We start from the raw sequence: 24,802 nt of genomic DNA, 5'->3' as shown, positions 1-24,802 counted from the left end.
CTCATAGCTACCAAATAAACGACTTTTTCGAAAAACCATGAAACATTTGTCGACTAGAATGTAAAACTCTATAACTTTGTCTTTTAAACGAACTTTCTATCTGCCACATTTTCCGAGTTATGGGTACCATAGCTCAATACCTTTAAACGCTCATAGCTAGGAAATTATAAGCTTTTATGAAAATTCCTTCTGTTTCTTAGAATTACGTCCTTGACATACCCTGAAAATTTCAGCCAAATCCACCGGTAAAGCAAAAAGTTTCGTTGTAACAAAGTAACAAAGGATGGTAAAATCCATCAATTTCAAAATGTATGAAAATGAATTTCTTCATACGATTTTCAAAAGTTTGAAAATTAATATCTCGGTCAATTTTGAACTTTATGAGGCTCGTTGAACTCGTATCGACGCCCATATTACGAATAAAATACTTTGGAGGTAGTAGGAGGTGAGGAGGAAAAGTCAAAAAAGTCGTGTATACATGTTCCTGAGTCCTACGGATTTCTTTTTTCAATTTTTTAGTGTGAACGGACTTGCGTTACGGCCCTTCACTAACGTAGGGCCATGATAATCATCGTCATCATCACAATCAATACAATCAAATACTAAATACTAAATCAATATAGATTTCTATCTTCGTCACTCAATCCGCTCAGTTATATCTAAGTCTACTTTAATTCCAATTTAAATTCATATTAATGTCCAAATCAATCAATATTTCAAATTCAACTTTTCAAATTCAATTAACCTATTCCCAAAAGCAATTCTCTTCACCTATATCACAGTCCTTTGTCATCGAACAATTGTTCATACGCCCAATAACAATAAATTAAGCAAAAAAAAATGGAACCACCCTATGATGCATCCACAAATTTATACTCACACTCATGACTCTCACATTGACTGGCCGTACTACATTAAGTTTCACTCACACTCTACGTTACGCTACGTCAATTGAAAAATACTTGTACACACACAAAACAGCTATACATCTAATTCCAGTGAGAGAGAGTTACATTCTACAAAACGTTTTTTTGCATGTATTGTTGCTATATAGGAATTCATTGACTGCTTCAACAAGTAGTTGTAATTTCCAGAGAAGCGAAACGAGAGTTTAAAACATGATCCGATCATAACAATACCTTAAATATATCGTTTGAGTCAGTAGATTTCATTAGTTGTTAGCCTTTCAGCGCGAACGGCCGCTAATTTATTTTGTTTTTGTAGAAAAAAAAAGTTGTAAAAAAGAAGAAGAAATAAAATCGAAAATCAGGTTCGTGTAGCTGCGCTTCTAAATAACAATAAATCCGATAAATCGTACGGTCAGTGCGTGATATTATTTGTGGTTCAATTCAAATTTTATAAACTAATTCTTCAGCAAAAAATCGTTTGCTGTTCGTTTAGACGAGTGATTATTTTCCTCTGTTCATTTTTACGTGATAGAGTAACCTAATATATGAACTTTGTGTTGGTAATAATGATTTGAAAATTGAATAAAGTCCAATTAATGGAATATTATTGTCGATATATATTGATGACTAATACGCTTCTTACGTTCGGCTAAGCAAAATAAAAAAAAAAAAATATTGAATACAAACACTTCTGGTATGCGACTGTGAACCTGTGTATAAAATAAAGTGAAACACACACAACGTATAGAGAGTTATAACATACGTTAGCAAACAAATAAAGTTTATAAAAAAAAACCGAAAGAATTTTTGGTGTTTTCCTGTTTGTTTATGCTGGACAGTTCAGCAATATTTTTTTTAAATTAGTGGACAACACACAGTTTTGTTACAGTAATGTGCGCTGATAAAGTTTATGTTTAAAATGACGTGGAATGCGTTGATACTGACCTTGTCTTCATGTTGGAAAGGTAAATATTTATGATAAGACATGAAAAACATACAGACTCGGAGTGTGGTTTCGTAATTTGTAGCTATAAAATGTATTGCCGGATGGAAAAACGTCATTTTTTTTTGTTATTTCGTTTTTTTTTATTGATTTTGTTATTTACATTGTTTGGCGTGCTGTTCCGTGTATCGGCCGTATACGGTTGCTAAGAACATTATTATGTGTACACAATATTTGCTTTAGCTGCTGCGCGTTAAATTATTGTCAATATTGACTTGTTGCCTACTGTTTTCAAAACATAAGGGTCCTAGCCATTCAAGGTATTCTGTTCTAGTATGACGAGCAATTAACAGTGCTATTCTCGTTGAATCCTAAGTATTGATAGATATGGTCCCACCACAGCACTGCTACTAGCATGAACACTGAATTGACAAGTGTCAAATTTGGAGGCCTTAGTGATACGAGCTACCGCTTAGGATTGTTTGTATTGTATGTTTTAACTCATACATCGAAAACAGTAATCTATCTGTATAACAGACACGCAGTGCCTACTGTGAATTCATCAGCCTCCGAATATTTTCTATGTTCGTGCTAGTAGCAGTGCTGTGGTCCCACACAATGTATGTCATGTCATATTCAATTCCAAACATCCATTTGCCTTAACACATCGTGTCTGTTGGACTATCTGTATTCGAATATTTTTGAGAGTTATAAAATTTTAGGTTTATTTTCGGTTGCTAGGTATCTAGCGCTGCGTCATTCACAGTAATTAACATTTTGTATAAGGAAGATGTCACTTTGTGAATTATTGTGAATGACGCAGCGCGAGATTCCCTAACACCTTATTTTCAGCTCCATGTTGTCTTGGGGAACCACTTAGATGATTAACCAAATGTACATGAAATTTTACTCATGATTATGACAGGACGTCACCTCACGATTACTTTAAGCCCAAATCTAAAATATTTTATCGGGAGAGTTTCCAGAAAAAATTGTTTTCTTCTGGAGCTCTACTTTGATGAGCTCTGGCGGGCATCTATCTTTTCGTTGCAGCCTAAATTCATTATTTCACGATATACCAAATTTGTCATATTTGTATTTTTTTAGGAACATACGCGTCGGGTCAATTTAGGTCTAAGCACGGCAGATTAAAAGTAAACCTGGCAGGAGCGGTTCATTATTGAAACGTCAAATGAGGGACCTAATACACTGTATGAAAATGAACTCAAATGAACACTGACATAAGTTGAAAAATTTTATTCGCAAAAAACATACGGCTACTAGATTATTCAGGTCCCTAGTCAAACAAGCGCTCCTGCCTGGTCTAATACTCTGCCGTGGTCTAAGTTTTATCATATCATTATCAGTAGATCGATGAATAAATCTGGGAATCGTTGGGGATGATGCTGATTCTTAGAGACTTTAGTGATTCTTGTAATTCCTTTCTTGATTAATAAAAGAGACCAACAATGGGGACTTGAGAGTTTTAAGATTTTACAAATGATTCTAGGACGTCAGTTCGATTTATATGAATCACAAGTGATTTTTCTACCTTGTGACACGATCCGTTTAGCCCTCGTTACAGATATTTTCGGGCTAATTTCAGGTGACCTGTTCTCCGCTTTTTTTATGCTTTACCCATAACATAATGTACTTCTCTGAATTGTTTTCTTTGAAATTTCAAAATATCGAGAGAAAAACTTGTTGATCAGGTCCCTTATTTAGAATAAATTCACAAAAACTTACTTGTATACAATTTGTGAGGCTAAAAACACACAATCAATTTTGCATCGCTAAGATCGACAATTATGTTGCAGCAATTTCCGTTGTAATCCGATTTGAAGCATACGCTCAACAATGGAATTGTTGATCTCCGCAGCGCAAAATTGTTGGTGTGTTTTCGGTCTAAACTTTTGAAAATTTTGAGACTCTAACGAAGCAATTAAAGAATCGTAAGACTCAGTTATGCCTTCTCGGAGAAAAGTTCTTGGCCAAACATAAGTCACTAAGACTTACAAGACTCGAGACTTACTAAGACTAAAAATAAGTTATCTCTCGGGAAACGTTAAATGAAATGTTTAATCTGAAGCTAGGACTAAATGACTTCCAATTCCAAAACCAGTTTGTCATGATTCTTTGACTTTGTATGGAGCTGACACAGCCCTGCTACTAGCATGAAAATACACAAAATATTCGTAGGCACTGCGTTTCTTTTGTATGGATAGATAGCTAACTTCGATGTATGAGTTAAAACATACAATACAAACAATCGTAAGCGGTAGCTCTTATCACTAAAGCCTCCAAATTTGACACTTGTCAAATCAGTGTTCATGCTAGGAGCAGTGCTGTGGAGCTGACGAATATAATTTTTATATATCTCTGTGTGGTGAGACTAACATTATTCAATAGCTTGGATAGTGAGTTTGGGTTTATCTTTACATCGACACATAAAAAATGATATGCACCTATGCCCAAACGTTTATTTTGACGAGTTGGATTATGATCCGCGTCTTCGGCTTACGATCACAATCACCAACTCGTCAAAATAAACATTTGGCCACAGGTGCATAATATTTATAATTTCGTTGTGTTTCCCCATAGAGATTCCTCAGATATTGCGACATGATTCTCTGGAGTCTCTTATTCGTCCACCAGAAAAAATTGTCAGTGACAAATCTTGTACACACTTTGGGACAATGTATGCCATCTAGTCCGAATAATTTCGACATTCTTACTATACAAGTTACAATAATTAAATAATTTCGGTGTGCCACATCGGCACTGCCGATGTAGCAACAGCTGGAGTCTTTTTCATTGTTAGTAAGAGCTTGATTTATCGTTTGTTACCCGTCACACATACACACACACACACACACTATCAAGAGAACAAAATAAACAATCATTACAATCAATGAAATTGTATCTGTATCTGAAATTGTATGAAATTGCGTCTTAAACGCACTCACATTTTATGTCAAAATAATATGAAAATGAGTGCGTTTAAGTACGAAAATCAAATTTTTATGTCCTCCGGGCGGACAATAGACCATACCTGTTTTACACTTTCATTGATTACATGTACCAATGTGTACCAGCTGATACAAAACCAGCTCTAGCAACACCGAAATTATTTAATCATTGTAGGACTCGTAGTCAAGAGTGAAGCGTTAGGCCTTGGGAAATGATTCATAATTTCGCTATTCATTAGCTCAACGACACAATAACTTTTACTGATTACACACTAATTATAGATTTCAATTCTTGCAATAAAACAACTACAAACAATGATCATCATCGTTTTATCGCTTGTCAAAGTGTGATTGCAAAAAACATCCATTGACGACATCACTTTTGATTTAGTATACAACTACGTGCGTTGTCCGAAAGTGTATTACGCTTCAATTTGGTAGTTTACAAACATTTTGCAACATATCAAGAACATATCAATTTTCGAGACGTGAATGAATTTCTTAAATAGCTCGCAAAGTCTCGTCTCTAAGTGAAAAATTGTTTGAAAAACTGTGATATTATCTCAACGTCTCTTATCAATATATTGTATTCATATAGGTACACACTCAATGATTATACTCATACCCGTGTCATACATAACCTACATAACATTTCGAAACCAAAAAAACGAGAATTTGTTAAACGACAAAATAGAAAATGTAATCTGTAAGCTGTGTTGTGTTTCGTTGGCATTTATATTGTATTTTGCCAATAAAACATTTATAGGCGAAAAACGTTTCAGCCGATTTATAGGTATTACTCTGTTATCAATGAGATTTCATAAAGAAAAAGAAAAAAATTCAAACCAAGATTTCACACTTACTTGAATACAGAGAATTGCATTTTTGTATGGTTGGTGCGTAATATTGCACAAGCAAAAACACACAAAACCAAACTGTAAACTCAATTCAACGCTGAGGCATAGAGTTGCATTACATAATGTTGCTGAATGCTTGTAAACTTTTATAACGTCTACGTTTATGCGAAACTAACTCCATAAAACCTCGAACGTAAATTTTGTTCATATTTCACGTTTGTTGTTGCTTTTAGTGGCATGGTAAAAAAATACGGTCTGTCGATGCAACTGAAATTTATAAATAAACCTTTGCCGATTTGCCTAACTAAGTCTTGAGTAAAAAGTTAAGTGGAGACCACAAGACCAGGTGGTACTGTGCATTTTTTGCATGTTACATCCCAGAACAGATTCATTCGAGAAAAAAAATGTAAATCAAAATCATGGATATGTATCTGTACCCAGTAAGACACGTTAACGATGTGTACTGATAACGTAATTATATCACAAATTTGTAATTAATTCCCTCATTTTGCGCAATGCTTACGTAATTGCCTAGCGTCATTCAATCACGAAAATCCGCTCGAAGTACGGTCTCGAAGGGGACGTCCACTGTTTCCACGGTTTAACAATATTTGAGAGAAAAAGATTTACTTAAGGAGAACGGACCACAGCAATTCCAAAACCCTTAGTGAATATATGGGCACCACTAACTCTGGTCTGGAGTAAATATTCTTCAGATCACCTTATGTCGTACATGAGGTCAAGAAGATGCGGAAGAAGTGATTTCCGATTCAAACCACCTCATCAAATATCGCCAATTCAACTGAAAAATTATGCTAACTGAACCGACCTAACGTGGTTCAAATTTTAAGGTTTAAGTGGGTGACCTGAAATGTGACTGTAAAGTATTATCCATAGAAACTTGGCCATTGGTTTGAATTTTAAATTTGCAACTACATCAACTATAAACCAAATAAATGTTTCTCTCGTCGAAGGCACTCATTTCTACTTGCATTCAAAGTCAAATTACATTCGTTAGAATTAGAACGTTTACAAATAGCCTCAATTCGAACTAATTAATTAATTACAGTCCATACGAATGGCATACTTTTAATCCAATGCATGAAGATCGAATAACAACAAAATCTTTGCTTATTCGATTAACTGCAATGTGAAACGGCTAATATCAATCCGTCCGTATGTTTTATGCACACACATTCGTTTCTTTATTCGATTGTTTCCAAATGATAAAGTCAAATGTAGGTAACAATATCTTAGAAACAAACAGATTAAACTGTTCAATGTAAATCGCTTCACTGCACACACACAGCTTATAACTAAGTCTTGCCTGTATACGCCGAGCCATTATTATGAATCAAGTTAAACAGAAAATGTGTTTTCTTTGAAACATAACATACACATAAAGTCATCCACAGAGCTGAGTTTCAACCAGTTTTAGTTAATTATTTGAAAAGAACTGACCCAAAAACTTTGGAGACAGTTGAAGGAACATTGGAACACTTGGAAAGGTGTATTGAATGGATATGTCACGTTTTTAGACTTGTGCATACTTAATGACAGTGTTAGTGAAGATCTCTACCAAAGTTTTAACCTGTTACAGACGGCAAGCATATGACCGGTATTATTATCGCGTCTATTACTTCAATTGATCAAAGTATTTTCAATCGGTTGATCTGCTCAAATCTTGTACTTCAATTTTTTGAACATGTATTTTACTGCATAAAGGACCATTTTACCCAGCGTTTGTCATTATTTTTGTCATCTTTATCGATAACAGATGAATAGCCCTATGTGACAGGTTATCAAAACAGTTTAATGGATGTCCCAATTGATTTGTAAAGTCTTCGAGGTTTTCAAGAGACGGAAGTCTTCGACACTTTTCAAACGACTATACGGAAACTTGTACTACTTGGAACAAAGCGACATTTAACGTACGTTGTCACATCGCAATATTTACCTTTCGTAACTGAAACAAACGTTTTAGAACAAACAACTTTTACATGTTTCGTATACAGAGAATTATCACCGGTACATAACATTTTCGTTGGAAAAAACAACATTGAAAGTGAAATATAATTTCAGTTAGTGGGCCATCGTCACGCAATATGCTTTCGATGAATTTGCTAAGTAAATTTTATTTTTGGAAGTAAAATAAAATCTGAGCTTAAAGAATTGAATAATGTAAAATAATTCAAGGTAAAAGAATGTATGCGTTCGATGACACACACCGAAACGATTTAAAAAAAATAACATAAACAACCATCTAGAAGTTCCAGTCTAGAAGAGAATTAGGCAACAAGTTACAAGATCGTTGTGAGTTATTTTTAATTGTATTGTTTGAGACATTGAAGAAAGGAAATATTTTCTTAGGCCGAAAACACACCGGCAATTTTACGTTGCTGATATCGATGCAAATCGAATTAAAAATGGAATATATATCATAACCATCGATCTAAGAAACGTACAATTTTTCGTGTACTTTCGGTCTTGAGCAATCTGTTACTTCTTTTTGTTTATCACAAAAGTAATGCTGTATAAGTTCTTGTACCTCTTTTGTTCAATATGCGTTCTGCTGTATAATGCTAGGGTCTCACTTATTGTTCACATCATTGTCAATGACAAATGATTAGCCGTTTATAAAGGGTTAACCTACAAACCATGTTCAAATTGTTGAAAATTTTTGAGATTATCACATCCCAGCAAGGAAATCAAGAACTTCATGTGAAAGTTTGAGCACGTACCTCGTTCATTGTTGCATTAAATGGTTGATTGATTGAATAATAATTCATTTTATTGCCAAGTCAAAGTATACAAAATGAAAATTAGTTATAAACTTGGAAAAACGACAATAATTTTTGATCAAACGGATTTATTTCATCTCTGATGCCATGTCATAGCACCTCATTGACTCAATTTACGGTTAATTACCATAATTTTAAATTTACGCCAATCCATTCGAAATGCTGCAATTTCTTTGGTATTGCAAGAGTAGAACTACCCAGGAGTAATTAGCATGCGATTTTTTGAACCTGACGAAACGCATTTCCAGTCCACTTCAGATCCTATTGCGAACAATTACCATTGCATCTCGTAGAGTAGAAAAATGTTATTTAAATTTTGAAATTATTATAAATCGAAACTTTGTTAAAATGTGTCTTGCTTCTTACATAACGACATAGTGAAGTGATATCAGAGTTTTCTTTAAATTTGGAAAACGTTTTACTCGTTAATTCGTTGAAGCTACGTATTGTGTACATTACAAATTTAAATCGATTTTTAATGCTATTTAACGTTAAGTCAAATTTCCTTTTTTCTTAAAATGTGTCGTACATCGAGTGTTTCTGTTTTTTTTTTTTTTTTCTTAACGAACACTTCTGGTGCAAGCATACCAAAACATTTATTGCAGTCAAAATTACAATAGCGAAATTTACAAAATAAGAAAGAGTAGAAAATTGACTTAAAAGATTTCTCGACTATATAAAGAAAACGAATTGAGTAAAATGTTTGTCATATAAAATTACAATCGAATTAGACTTTTTAATGTTAAATCATTAACGGAGTGTCAGTGTAATTTATACAAATGCGATTTGTTTCGTTATCATTTAAAATCAATGTAACTAATGGCACCAAAAGGTATACAAATAAATTCAAGAGTTTCGAAACCTTCGTATTGTTCAATGACTTGGCGAAATGTTATTGTAACGATAAAAATATTTTTTTTAGAAATTCAAAGTACTAGTCGTTATAAAAGCGGTTATGATTAGTCGATTCTTAAAATGGTTTTCATAAAAACATTTTTAGCGTTATACATGTACTCGGTTTACTCGCCTGGTGTGCTGTATTGTAATACGTTATTAAACCAATTGTTTTAACGTTAAAATTGAAAAATTCTTTGCACTTACGTTGAAGCATATTATACGCTTTAAACGTGCGCTATATGCTCAAAGAGGAACTGTTAGTTTTTATGCATTACTTACTTTGTACAGTTCAACGAAATACAAATATTATATTGAAGGTAATCTCGCAAATGCCAATTCTTTCCACTTACAAATAACCTTAGGCTGCGGGAAATAAGATTTCGAGAAATAAATTTGTTTGATTTTACAATTTAAATGGTATATAACCACGTACCGAATCAAGGGGTCATTTTTAGAATGACGTCCTACGTTGTGTAGGGCTTTTAAAGTGCATACTATTTCTACAAGAGCCAGACACATGCTATAGTCGAAAATTTGTCTTTGTCAAATTTTCAATAACCAGCAATCTGATACGAACCTGCATTTTTAGGATTTAAAATTTTGAACAAAGAATGCAGACTAGTGTCGAGAACCTGATTTCGCCAAAGTGGATGTAGTACATAATATTTTACGATCCATAATTAGAAGATTTTTGGAACTTGGTGCAATTCAAAGGACACATAGACCACCAAAGGAAATGTAAACCACGGAACCTAAGTTTTGGGTGAATTCGAGTACAGCGCAAGTTCCACCTCATTTTGTTGCACTGACGGGTACAGTAGAGTTTTCGCAGTGTCTAAATAGTTTTCCAGCTTCCAGCATTGCTATCATTATCAACACATTCCACCAATTCTATAGAAATCCGCTGAAGATTTGGATTACCTTCAGAGTTAATTGCCACTTGAGGTGCAAGCTCAAAAATATATGGAAAAATGAGAGACATGGGGTCATACTCATTTTTTCATAGAAAAGTGACACCCTCTTCAGTGCAGCTCAAATGAAAATATACTTTTGGTCATATGGTCTTAACGAATTCTCACCTCCGCTGGTTAAAGCTGATTGATCTGTAACCGGATCTCAAGACGATAATAAGCTCATGCACTAGATAAAGGATTGCTTTAGTGCATAAAAGTCAGTTCTAACAGATCTCATGGTATCTTCAGTTATAAATTCAGTTTTTCTTTTGAAAAGAAAAAATAAAACTAAAAAAATGAGTAGCTTGCCCGAACCGAGTTAAACGAACAGAAAAAACAGTGCAGAAGAACATAAAGACGAGAAGATGAGAGGTAACACGAAATGAGTAAAACTATTCGACGACAACGCGTTGCCTGGCACGCAAAGTAAATAGCTTATCAATTTAGTTTTTAGAAGTAGCACACCGTCTGCGGTGACTTACAGAATGTAGACCCATTATTCGGCATCAGCTTGAGTGCACTGTTAAGATCCACTAAAAATAGATTTTTTCGTTTTAAATTTGATAGACTACGATAGCTTCAAATGCGACTATACCAATTAACAAATCTCAATGTTAATAGCTATTGCATTCGATATGGTTTTAAAAACTGAAACGTAGACAAGGAATATTTGGTAAACATGGTCTACGTATCAGAACTCTCACTTTTATTTTCAAATGGAAAACTAATGCAAACTTAGACAAACCAATTTGTTTGTTAAATGATAAAGAAAAAGCACTTCGTCACGACTGAATACTCCTGTCACTCTTGTCATCGAATACAGTTGACAAAACGATCTAATAATATCGCATTTCTCAGCTATATATATTTTCCATTCACGACTACAATCACTTCATTATCTGTGATTAAGTACACCAGAATTTATTATTTAACAGCGTACAACATGTTTGTCTTTCCCAAAGACCATTCAACTCAAATTGATGGTAAGACAATATTGTTTTTAACCGCAAATGCATTCGAACTCGTACAAAGACAATAACTTTTACTTTTAAGTGTCATAAATGTTGTTAGCTTTTTAACGCCGTATATTTCTCACAATTAATATGCAAACAAAGACGATTGTAATAATTGTTATGGACAATTAGCGGATACCCGCAGACAAAACGTTGAAAGTTTAGTTTTCAGTTTTGTTAACACTTTTAAGTGTTATACCATAGCACTCTCAAGCGACAGTGATATGGTTAAACGGATATTTTTAACGTTTAACCTCTTACAGACGGCATGCATATGATCGGTATTATTATCGCATCTATTACTTCAATTGATCAAAGTATTTTCAATCTGTTGATCTGTTCAAATCTTGTACTTCAATTTTTTGAACATGTACTTTACTTCATAAAGGACCATATTACCCAGAGCTTGTCATTATTTTTGTCATCGTTATCGATAACAGATGATTAACCGTATGTGACAGGAGATGTTGTCTCTAGTGTGACGGTTTTTTTAGCTAATTTTTTTATTCTCAATGTGATACCGCAGAATATACCGAAATTCATTGCGAACACAACGATTCGAGAACATTTCCATTTTCATTCAAGATTATTTTCCAACAATAAATCAAGCAAACAATGGAGAGGCAAAATGTGTGTAATTGAAAGGTATTATTTGACCTTCACTTCATTTAGATAGGAGTGGCATACAGAAGTCAAAGTTGCCAAAGTAATTACAGTACTGATGCAGTGTAATTTTCTTATAAAATGCATGATTTCTGTGCTTTGTTCAGCAATTGAATGCAATGGATATGTGGCAATTTGATTGGATACACAAATATCACATTCTGTGTTTATGTCACGATAGTTAGGTAGTGAATAGGTGTCTTTAATAGCATAAACATTGTGATTTTGTTAGATTTAACAATAGCAATTTAAATTTCCTCATATGTCAGGTTGCTTGAGTGAAAAAGTGGTAGACAATTTTATCAGTTCGGTTTCCGGTTCGAAAATAATGCTCGGAACAGCTTCGGATATGACCTCTTTCAATTCAGGTCCTTGACATGACCCTGAAATTAATATTTCGGATTCGACCCGAACCTCAAATGATTCCACCTGAATCTGACGTTCCAAGATTCAGTAAATTAGAAATTTCAGGTCAGGTTCAGAGGAAACCCGAAATTCAGCTTTAGGTATGATTCGGCCCGAATCGGAAATCGAGATTCAGATTCGAGTCAAAACTATTAAGTCTGGGTCGGCAAACCAAGTTGAGATTCACCAAGGCATCTGGCTTTCACGAGTTCAAGTTAATTCTTCTAAATCGAGAGAGGATCCACTACAAAATTATGCAGCCAATGCCTTCGTGAACAGGAAGTGTACTTCTGAATCCATGGTAATATCTGAAAATTTTAACTGAATTAAGTTGTTCCCTAGGGTTATTACCCTAAACCCTACGCTAGGCATCGAAATCACTAGGTTTGCGGTGCATTCTGATTTAACAATGTTAATCTCATTTAAAGCGCTGCACTTCGCTTGAGGAAGAAGTAGAAAAGGTGTTTAAAAATATATGTGAAAATCGTACCATCCATTTGTGCAAATACGTCGATTTTCTTTCGATTTTAATTCAATTACATTTAATAAGCGGATTAACGTCGTTCTCACTGGCAACAACATGTGGTGTTTTTGGTTATATTTAAATTGAACGAATGGAATTATTATTTACGACAAGGAAATGTAACAACAAAAAATAGCTTTGAGACGAATCATACTGATGTGTCGTAGGTATATTTAATGACATTATGACGAATGAAACGAATATTTTTTTTGTTTCTTTTTTTTTGAATAAATATCTGAGCTGTTCGAGAAGCTTTGTATTCAAAATTCAATTTATTGCGAAGATGTTAGCACAGTGTTACAGCGGAATATGAATTACCGATTAAGACACACAGCAAGAAAAGGATTATGCAATTTCGCGTTACATAGCTGCAAAATTATTCATGTTGTTCGATTAGCGATGCATGCCTAGGTCGATACTTTAGTTAGTAAAATGAAAGGAAAAATTGAGGCAGAGTTAATGATACACCACACCAAAAAAAACACAAATGTTTGGACCTGCTGTCACGATTTGATTCATCTGCTGGCATAATTTACTTGCAAATAATTAAACATACTACCGAGTGTTATAACCGTTTAGGCATCAGGGGCATGAGGTATAATATGACCGCATGTGGTATGTATTTAGAGGCGAGAAATAATGCTTCACCGAAAAATAGGTTTTTTGGCTTTACATTGGGACAATACCAAGGTCGTATATGAGGACTGAAGGAGGAGGATACTGTAATTTTCATACAAAATTGTAGCACAATTTCAGTTCAGTTAAAATTTTGTATTGAAGTGTAGTTTGAGTTAGTCGTCATGTTTTTCTTCCGATACTGACCCAGTGAAATAATGTCGATCGGCGTAATCTCTTCATATACAACCTTGGACGATACATGTCTACATTCGAATTGTACGTTAAATACACCTGAGTCCGAGCCGTATAATTGACATAGTTCGTTTACAGCGTACAGCCACCATGTTCGGTGAACAGTCACGTTCTAGATTGGTACTGTCCCGTTTTTTGCACATTGTAAGTACGTCGCTATTGTACCAAACTACAGCATATTTGGACAACTGTCCACTGGTGGGTTTTCCAAAAATTTTCCCATATTTTCCAGGTATTTCTTTCGTTTTTCGAATTTTCCCTAAAATATTTTCTTTGGAAAAGTAATGAAAATTTGGGAAAATGTTTTTTTTCTCAAAAATAGTCACTGCAAAAAAATCCACTGAACTCGTAAATCTTGTGAGTCTCTTAATCTGTTTAATATGTGCTTAGAAAGGTATTCGACCCTAGAAGCCGAAACCACTTCACGGAAAATCCCAATATGCGTGTGAGATCTATAAGTGGACTTAGCACCCCCATTTTTTGGCATATAGCTGTGTAATGCATATTGCGAAGACTGTAGTTAAAATAGCTGTGTAACTTATATTATAGCAGTGAGACGCATTTCGAATCTATCTCGAGAAATAAAAATTTTTCCTAAACTTTCATGAATTTTGCGGTCACCCATCCAAGTACTAACCGCGCCCATTGATGCTTAACCTGACAATCCGACCGTCACCTTTGCTGCTGTTGTGCTAATTTTGCTTGTGCTCTAACACGTTCTTATTTCGAAGCGTTGCTACCGCAATATAAATTCTGCAGCTATATTATACGGCACACAGCCGAATTCAAGTCTGTAGTTTTCATATTTAGCACTTTTACTTTGGTGAGTTGTCATTGCATTGTTTCAGGTTCTGAAAGAAAGTGAATTGAGACTGCCTGCGTGACGAATCGCCTATTCAATTGTTTTCTGTGAAATGCCTAGTTTGACATTTGGGAGCAGATACTTGGCTTAATTCGTTTCTAATGTATTGCAATTTCTGATACTTTCATTCGTCTGTGTTTCCACGGATTTTGACTACTGAAGAGGTATTTCTATAACCTGACAATCAAGCTTTATTAAAATCAGCCAAGCTATTTTACGATTTTTCTTTATCTGTTAACATTGAGTCCGACCAAGCGTCAGTACGAATCACAACTTGAATGCATGGTCCCATACATTTTCTGATATGCAGCACACAGCTATATTTTTCATACGTCAAATATGCGTTACACAGCTATGATATAGAGTACACAACCACAATATGCAAATCCTAGCTATAAAATGTGTTCTCGGTGCATAATGTAGCTCTGTAATCTATAATATAGTTGTGTAACTCACATTGCAGGTAAATAACCAACATTAATAGGATATGCGTTCAGTAGCTATATTTTTATAAGTCTTGCAGCCACATTATAAGTTACACAGCCTTTAACGAAATCCACGAATTTTCCGTGTTTCAAAAAAATTCTTCAAAGTTTGTGTGGCTGGTGAAGGGTGATTAAAAACCGAAAACTTGCACTTTTCTTACAAAAATTTCTCCAGTTACACGAGCCGTACAGGGTCGTAAATGGTGTCAGTGCACTTGAAGTTTTCAACCGAAGACTTACAATGTTCTTACAGAAATTTCTCGATGTACACTAAACGTACATGGTCGTGTGGGTTATCATTTAAAAGGTAATTTTATGTACTTTTGGGCCAAATAGGGTCTTATGTGGTTTGGATGCATCTACGATGAAATAGAAGTTTAAATGTTTAAGTGCCCATATTTCATCGTAGATGCATAACCAAACCACATAAGTCCCTATTTGGCCAAAAAGTACATAAAATTACCTTTCAAATGATACCCCACACGACCATGTATGTTTAGTGTACATCGAGAAATTTCTGTAAGAACAGTGTAAGTCTTCGGTTGAAAACTTTAACTGCACATATTTCAGTGTAGATGAATTTAAAAACCAATAAGTCCCTATGCGGCTCAATAGTACATGTGATTACCTTTCTAATGACACCCTGTACGGCTCGTGTAGCTGGAGAAATTTTTGTAAGAAAAAGTTTTCGGTTTTTGATCAACTTTCACCAGTCACACAAGCTTCGAAGAATTTTTTTGGTGGTTTTGGCTTCTAGGGCCTAAGTTCTTTCTAGGCAAATATAAAAAATTCCACTAGAAAATGCGTCCGATTTCGGTAGGCTGTTTTTCAAAAGAATCCCTCTTCAGAACCTTGGCGAAATATCCAGCAGATAACAAACCTTCCTTAATTTCAATATAAACTTGGGTAACAGATCCGAGCATAATCAACGTCTTAGTAAGATCGTCACTGTAAGTACTTATACGTTAGTCGTTTATAATGTCCGAAAATACTTAAAAATAAATTTTTGATTGGAAGTCAACTATTACCAGACAATGGTTAATTTAACACAACATTCTTTGCTGTACCGCCCGATCTGTATTCACATATTCTGAACATGTTGTGCCTTGAACATTATTATGATGAAAAAGAGTATTTGTGGGTCTCGAGTCTAGATAATGCTTCTAAATAAAAACTCTCTTCGCCACAGACATTACCAATGAATTACCTCACTGAAATTAGTCGACCAAAAGATGTTATTTCTCGTTTTTCTACACAATTATTTCATCAGCAACAATATCAAATCCCATTTTTTTTTTGCTTTTACAGAAATAAAAAAACCTATCCGATTAGTTAAGCGTAAAAGCAAAAACTTTTGAAAAACGAAAGCTACAAAAGTAGGTACATCATCAACAGCGTAATATGATGCGATGCGATGTATGTTACATTGTGTGAACATCATATATACTTATCGTGCGCTTCGTTTCCATTGTGTACGTACTTTTTCTACTAATGTAATTCCAGACTTTTAATAATGATTTTTTTGTGAATTTCTAACAAAACTCGGTTTACGCTTTTATGTGAAATTAATCTCATAATTGCGCTATACGTATGACTAATTCTCAGCATTATGAATTTCGATTTTTTGTCTACAACACAACACAGCAACAACGGCTGTCTCTGGAGCTGATTCAGTTTATTGGATCGTATTACATCGATCGTTAAATCAATATTTCAGATAATGTTGTTACTTTGAATTTTTTTTTGATTTTCAATGACAATCGAGGCGATTAGCCTCTATAAACTTGAACGCTCGATGAATAGTTATTCCGAATAGTAATATACGATTGTATGCATACAGCATGTACGTACACACATACGTGATGATCAATATTCAAGATCAAAATGTTTTTTTTTCGTTATCTCTTCTGTATTGTCTGAGTCGGGACATTGATAAAAACCATCATGCCAAAATTGATATCGAACTGTGTTGATAGTGTGATTGTGTAACAACAACAACGAAAACTTCATTCGCACCTGATTGTAATTATTCATTTCGATAAATACATTTTTTTCTGTGCTCATAATTGGAATCGAAATGAGAGACACACATAGTTTTGTATCTTAGTCACGCGTGCCTTTTATACACTACAGAACGAAGCGATTAATTTTTTTTAATTGTGTACGCCTACATGAAAGTTAATAATGACTGGTCTTAACCTTATCGTAGATAAAAATTGAATAATTTTCGGTTGATTAGAAACGCCACACGTTCTTGTGTCATTACGTCGAACGATTTTTAATTTATCGATGAGCATTGGGCCAAGATTCTGATACAAGTGTTTAGGAGATGACTTCATCATGAACCTGCTTTTAATCATTGAGTGATTAGTATTCGATGTATAGTTTACACATTACCCTAATAAAGCCGAAGTCATCGGCTAGTTAGTTCTAATAAGCCATACCCGTAACACTGTACATTTTCAAAACAGTAATCAATTCCCTACAACAACAAAAGAATATTCTAATTTTATGACAAACATTTTCTACTTCAACCTTTTCTAAACGGCAACAGTATTACAATAAAATCCTTAAATCTAGTACTTAATTCGTGCGAAGTATTTTTTGGGCTTTTGCTTGAAAATCTATTACTTCAATATTTTCTTCATACATTTCTCTATATATGAAAACAACAAAAGCTCGTTGGTGATTCTTATAGGAGAATGATGTTTAGAAACTAAGAAGAAATGTAATAGAGTTTTACCATATTTTAGTACATTATGTCATAAAATTACTGCTGTCACTGCGCTTATTTCCATGTGAACCAACTTCATTTGGTGTTGTTCTGTAATGACAAATGTGAAGTTGGTTCACATGAAAATAAGCCGCAGAGAATGTAGTACTATGAAAAAAAATGTGATGCCTAAACAGACCAACCCACTTGTCCCATAGTCGTTATTGACAGCAGATGACTAGCCGTTTTTATAAGAAATATGCAATAATCACCGTAGGTCTAGTTAAACCAATTTCGGCGTTACTTCACATTTTGGAAAACGAAGATCAACGCACTTCAAGCAATAGCATCTACTTCGAGTGACAATGCCGAAGTTGGTATCATACACTGTCCAGTTACAGTACTCTATTTAGAGCACAACTCATGCTTGAAGAGCGTTGGTAGTGATGATGTTTTGAACAAATTATTTTGTTATCAGATCACACAAATCGCTCATGAGATCATCAGCTCGTGTAACTTGTATAGTCATATACATATGCAATTCGATGAATTGATTCTCAGTTCGATTCGAGGTTTTAATTTCGGAAATAAATCTAAAAACTGTATATCATCTCCTACATCTATCTTTGTAACGTCGTTTGACGTATGTGTATATGAACACTTACAATAATTAAAACCAATTTGCATCGAATCTTACTTGTTGATTAATCGTGATAAATGCAAATGTTGTTTGACCTTGAATTTGTATAATCCGTATAACTAAATTAACTGCCCAGACTCATTCAATTCAAGCGCAGACACATAAAAAAATCATTTTCATATCTCGCATCCATCAAATTTGTTATTGTCGGACAATTCACAATGATTTGCTTTTGTTTTTATTTATAGATTGAGCGAATGCACGGCTCTTCATACGCAAAAACATGAACCGAATAGCGTTTACCACAAATGGTCTACCATTGCTCATTTGTACGCAGCTCACAATACTGATGATCGTCATATGTGTGCCACTATGTAGTACCGGAATTGTAAAAAGAGAAATTGAAACGAATAACGCAACCGAACCGATTTGGGAGTCAGTAAAGATCGTAAACAATACATCCGTTAATGGAACCACAACGACGACAACGACAACAACAACAACAACAACACGATCAACACCAACAACAATCACAGAATCATCATCGACCACACCATCAACAACAAAATTTACATCAATACCAAGAACATCGCGAAGAACATCAACAACGACCGAAAAACGTTCAACAACACAAGCAACAACCGAAAAATATGCAGAATTAATTTCGAAAAATAATGTGACAGTGGCCACAGAGACTAATTCACAACCTGTTACCGCAATCAGTCGAGATAATTTGGATGATGATGCTGAGGTTATCACTGAATTTGATGGAGGTGTTACGACAGAAGAGCATCGATTCGACTTGAGCAGGTAATTTTGGATTTTTATATCTATGTTTGCAGGACCGGATGTACTGGTTCTATGTGCGTTTGGTTGATGTCCGAGCTCTTTTTGATTTTTGTATGAACGAAGGGTAATGGAGGGCTTTTTACAAATATTTTTCATATAACGTCCTGAACTAGCTTTTTGAGCCAGGTCGGCTCTGGTGATACTTATTGACTTACCTGTTTCTTGCAAAAATATTTCCTGTCACTCCTGTCTATTGTTACTCCACATATTAAGCACTAAATGCGATTTCCCTTTGTCCAGGTACACATCCGATTACAACGGCTTCGAAAAAGAGCAAAGCGATCACAATGAGACCCATCAACAGCTCACCAATGAGGATGATAGTGAAAACGATACCGAACGTGACATGGCCACGTACAGCATTGATTACGAACATAATTTGCGTGATATGGTCTTGACCACCCCGGAGACATCGTATTTCGATCAGAAGCATAAGGAATACGAAATTGACAGTGAAAACGACAAAAGTATGGACCGTTATCGGGACGACAATAAAGCAGCAGCAAAAGATGCGTCTAATGTGATCGACAGGAAATTCGATTCCGACTCGCTGCTGAATGACATTCACGCGAATTCAACGGAAGAGCGAAAGCAGACGACGTATCTGAACAAAGCCGAATTGGAAAGTACCAAGTACGACGTTTCAACCAATGAAATAAAAAACAGTACGGAAGCCAATAGCACCATTCCCGGCGAAAAGCGGGCGAAATTTATGCAAGAAGGAAGTCACGTCAATTTAACAATTCCTAGTGATAATGATGTCTGGGCATTAGCCAGTATGAAAAATGTGGAGCATAGTAAGAACGAGCAAGGACAATTTTACAATGTGTCGACAGTTGATAAAGAGCCGGACGATTCACACAACGGCACTTTGGTCACTAAACAACTAGCTGATTGGACGTCGATTACGAAAAATAATGATTTTGCCAACAACAGCTACACAGCGAACAACTTCAGCAGTAACGTTGCTCGGTTAAGAGAGCATTTAGCTGAAGTAATTAGAAACCTAAACCGAACCAACCAGCTACGGAACAATAGAACCAGCTACTACAATAACACCCGAGGCAGACTAAAATATCAGCCGAATAAGCCGATCATAACGACAGATCAAGATACGGCCAGTCAAGAAAATCAAATTATTGCCGTTAGACTGACCACACTTCCACCGCCAATCGTTCTGACGCGAAATTATTCACATACTACTTCAGCGCCTCCAGCAGAACATCCGAAAATCAGTGATTCACAAAATAACTTCCAAGATGCGAATGATGAGTCAACTGCAAGTGTTACCACAGATACAGTTACGGAAATGACTACAGAGAACAATGACATGGACATCGAAACGACAATCACTCCGACGCAGAGCGTGGACGACAGTCAGAATGAATTGAAAACGAGATTCCGAATTAAAAATGTGACCACGACCAGACCAGCAGCTGGGACTGAATATGAGACTACAACTGATCGAACGTTGCAGTTTACAACCGAAATCGAACAAAAAACGTCTTCCGCTAATGTTGACGACTTGGTGACCACAACTCAAGCCTATGAAACAACAACAACATTCTTATCGACTGCCGAACCAACTGATTCCCACACGACAACGGAACAGGACTTCCCCACCACAAATCGTGTAAATCTCGAAACAGAATCGATTACCGAAATCGATGATGATGTCGATCGCACTACTAATGATCAAACTACGCTAACCACGGGAAGTTTCCCGATGTCAACAGAAAATGAAATCTTAGAATCCCAGTCGTCGACGCTGCTTCCACAGTATGTCGAAATTGAAAAAACTACCGAAATGAAGAAGCCGACAACGGAAACAGTCCATACTTCTACTGATTACCTTGAACCGACCACGACCGAAGTCGTCGAAAGGAAAATGAACAAAGGAATAAATTCAATACCAGATGCGGAAGCAGACAATGCACGAGAACTAACAACCACCATAATCAATCTGAATAGGGACGAATACAAGTACAGCACCGTCAAAAGTCGCTTGGAAGAAGCAACGCAAAGTCCTCATGCGGTGGATGCCATTCCGGAAGTGGTAGACGACCCATCATCGACGACTGTCGGTCAAATTCCAGACGAATATTCTTCGGACTCTCCGGATACGAATACAGTTATAGCCATTTCAATTAGCGTTGTCGGCGTTGCAGTCATTGGAGTTGTTCTTGCCGTCCTATTCGTATTGCGGAAACGAAAGAAGCAGCTGACGTATGGTCAACGGTGTCGTCCGGTTGGCCTAGACGCGTACAGTTTGGACAATGTTTCCGTGTATAATAGTGTGCGCCGGAAGGGTATGCTACGAATGTCGAAACGTTCGTATGGGAATGCTGCGTTTGATGATCCCGGACTGAAGAATAATTTATTAACTGGAGCTGCATTGGCAGCTTATTCGCAAAAGAAGAACGAGATTTATGAGGAGTTCAAAGAGCTGCCAGCCGTTACGGCGCGAATTGAAGAAGTTCCAGTTGGCTGTGAAGATAAGAATAGGTAAGTTTATTGGTGATGAGGAGCAGTTGGGACAGTTTTTGTAAAATTTTGATCGTGTTGCAGATACGCGAACATAGTTCCGTTACCAGAGACTCGAGTTTTCCTAAAGCGGATCGACGATGACGAAAAGACCGAATACATCAACGCCAATTTCGTGAAAGGGCCCAAAGACAACTCTCACTACTACATTGCCTGTCAAGCGCCATTAGAATCGACTATCGTTGACTTCTGGCGCATGATCTGGGAACAGAATTCGCGAGTGATTATCATGGCTACGGATCTGATCGAAAACGGAATCGAACAATGCAGCGAATACCTTCCTCCATCATTCGTTATCGATAATCACGTGACATTTGGCGACTTTCACATAACACTGAAACATCGCGAGGTAAAGGACAAATACGCAATGTCCATGGTGCATTTGAAGAATATGAATACGAATACGTGGCGAGAAGTCACGCATTTCTGGTATCAGTGGCCGGACACCGGTGTACCAACCGAACAGTCGTCCATCATCGACTTGTTGTTGGAAGCTAGAGGATATTTGAAGGTGTCGACGTCCGATCAAATTGATGATAATGAGAATAGTCAAAGCAACAATGGAAACATCGCCGTTGGCAACGGAAATGTGGATAAATCAAAGTCTTTGTTGCGAACGCAAGGACCACTAACGGTACATTGTTCCCCGGGTACTGGGTAAGTGACAATCATTGGTTTTATCGAGGAGGACGAAAACTTAGTTGTCTTTTCTTCTTTCCAGTCGCACCGGTACAATTATTGCATGTGATATAGCATTAAGAGCATTGGAGCAGCCAACACGGTCTGTTGATATTCCACAAATTGTATATTTCGTACGGAGAGGACGAGCAAGCGCTGTTCGCACTAGAGAGCAGTATGAGTTTATTTATAAGGTTTGTGCTTTTGAAAATTTGTTTCCCCGGTTCGCCTGATTCCTGTTTAGTGGGAATGTTTCAGCAAAAAAAAGTTCGAGCGACGTAATTAACGTAATTGATTCACTGAGAGTGGATCAACCACCTTGAATGTCGATATTCTTTTGCATACAACAGCAAGTTGAGACCAATGGCTTACATCCGAGGTTTCACCAACTCTAACTTCAATCGGCACAAAGTTACAAATGTTAAAGCAAAGACAGGTCATTCACTCACAATTTTCATTCCTTCATTTATTTCCAAAATAATACCGGCAATTTAAAACGACCAGTCAATTTCAGTAGTTTCCATGTTTCGATTCCTGCTGACTGCTTTTGCCAGAATTTCCAGAGTATTTCGGCTGACCTTGTTCATAGGCATTCGGAGAATATTTCCGAGAGCCACTGCTATAAGGTCCATACTTGCACGGACTCTCGAAACCTTCCATTTCATTCTCGATTTCGCCAGTGTAACCGAATTTTCTACACTTGACAGTACCACCGACGACAGATTCAGCAATGGCCAATTTTTTAAGAGCCACATTCGTTGCTACATTCTTGATTAGGTTTGCAATTTGACGAACAGACATTTTCACAAGATAAATGTTAATTAGAGACCTTTGAATACTACAAATGTACCTTCACGGCAGTCGTATTAGTTAGAATGATGAGTTGTTTTAACGAAAAATTCGTAATAATGAGAGCACAGTGTACTACGGTAGTTTTGAACATCAACAACATCATTCAGATTAGTACTATATAGAATGGGTAGAACGACCCACGGATCGTTTTAACACAATAAAATGTGCATAAATCCCAAGAATCTGAGTACTAGACATTCCTACATTAACTGAAGATCCTGAACCGTCTGACCATTTCAAGATTTTTTTCTAAATTTCCCATTATTGATTTTGACAAATAAAACGAAATCAATAGTTAAACGAGCACCACCACAGGTCACCCGAGAATTTTTTTTTTTGAACAAAGGCTCCCGAAGTTTCAGCTGAAGTGAAAGAACAGTTTTCTCACCTCATCTGAAACTGCGGAAAGGCTTGTTGTGAAAAATTAGCTCTGGAAATTTTAGGAATTTCATGATCTAAGGTGACTCGTGACCCACGCTATGCTGTGGCTACAAACAACACACTCGAAATGAACTTGCCAACTTTTTTCCCCCGTAGATTGTTAAGCCGATTCGGCAAGTAAACAGTTATTTTGTCAAGTCAGTGACAAAAAGTAAAACTTTCGTTGGTTTTTTTGAGAAAAACGTTGTTTGCAACTCGGTGATAAACGTTTTTCTTTATTAGGGATGGAAAGTGGCCTTTTCCTCCCAAGGGAAAAGTCTTTCCCTCCATCGTAAAGAAAAACGTCTCAGGAAATAATTTGATATTTTGTATTACGATGAGCAAAAAAATCTCGGGCTGAAGCCTCGGACACTTTTACTCAACCAGATATAACATATGAAATTTCTTCCCTTTTATAGTACCATTTTTAGGCGATGTGACAATACACATCGGCCTACGACACTATCACTCGGTGGCATAATAGTTTTTCTCACAAAAGACAGTGAAAGTTTCACTTTTCATCACTGGGTTGAGAAACGCTTTCTTCCCTGAACTGTCAATTCAGATTTGTTGGTGAATTGTTGACATTTCTTTTCCATATTTTCTTCGTGGACAAAAACGAATTTTCTCAAAATCTCACAGAAAACTCGGGAAAAAAATGAAATTTCGTTTTTTGTTGGAATTTCTTGTCCGCTTGGTAAAGAAATAACGATTTTCGCTTGGCTAACACGCCCGTTTTCTAATTTTCACGCTTAAAATTATGGAGCCTTAACAAAGAATTTTGTTTTAAAATTTCAGGTAGCAAATGTTTATGCAGCAAAACTTACAGGACCAGCAACAGAGAACTGATTTTTTTTTTAAATAAGTTTAGTCCACAAATTACAAAATCCCTATCGGGTTACACAAATAAATAGAAAAAATCTTTAAAACAATAAATTTACCAAAGCAACGAAATAA

General features: G+C 35.9%; 2 protein-coding genes across 2 annotated transcripts in view; both read left to right on the top strand.

Moving 5' to 3' along the window:
* LOC119076869 (odorant receptor Or2-like) overlaps positions 1–24,802 on the top strand; it is a 200,995-nt gene that overhangs the window by 65,518 nt on the left and 110,675 nt on the right. The gene's annotated exons all lie outside the window — the stretch shown is intronic.
* On the top strand, positions 1,163–24,802 carry LOC119076814 (flocculation protein FLO11). The gene is made up of 6 exons (XM_037183801.1): positions 1,163–1,873; positions 18,751–19,312; positions 19,592–21,856; positions 21,920–22,552; positions 22,617–22,767; positions 24,644–24,802. The coding sequence occupies exons 2-6, from the start codon at positions 18,786–18,788 to the stop codon at positions 24,692–24,694; spliced, it is 3,627 nt and encodes a 1,208-aa protein (XP_037039696.1). The 5' UTR covers positions 1,163–1,873; positions 18,751–18,785; the 3' UTR covers positions 24,695–24,802.

The sequence above is a fragment of the Bradysia coprophila genome, unplaced genomic scaffold (assembly GCF_014529535.1).
Source record: "Bradysia coprophila strain Holo2 unplaced genomic scaffold, BU_Bcop_v1 contig_232, whole genome shotgun sequence".
Lineage (NCBI taxonomy): Eukaryota > Metazoa > Arthropoda > Insecta > Diptera > Sciaridae > Bradysia > Bradysia coprophila.
This window is presented reverse-complemented; position numbering and strand designations above follow the sequence as displayed.

Bases quoted from the DNA above. Each gene is read 5' to 3' on its own strand.
- LOC119076814 (XM_037183801.1), top strand. From the start codon at position 18,786: ATGAACCGAATAGCGTTTACCACAAATGGTCTACCATTGCTCATTTGT. The intron at 19,313-19,591 runs GTAATTTTGGAT...CCCTTTGTCCAG, and splicing joins CATCGATTCGACTTGAGCAG to GTACACATCCGATTACAACG. The intron at 21,857-21,919 runs GTAAGTTTATTG...ATCGTGTTGCAG, and splicing joins GGCTGTGAAGATAAGAATAG to ATACGCGAACATAGTTCCGT.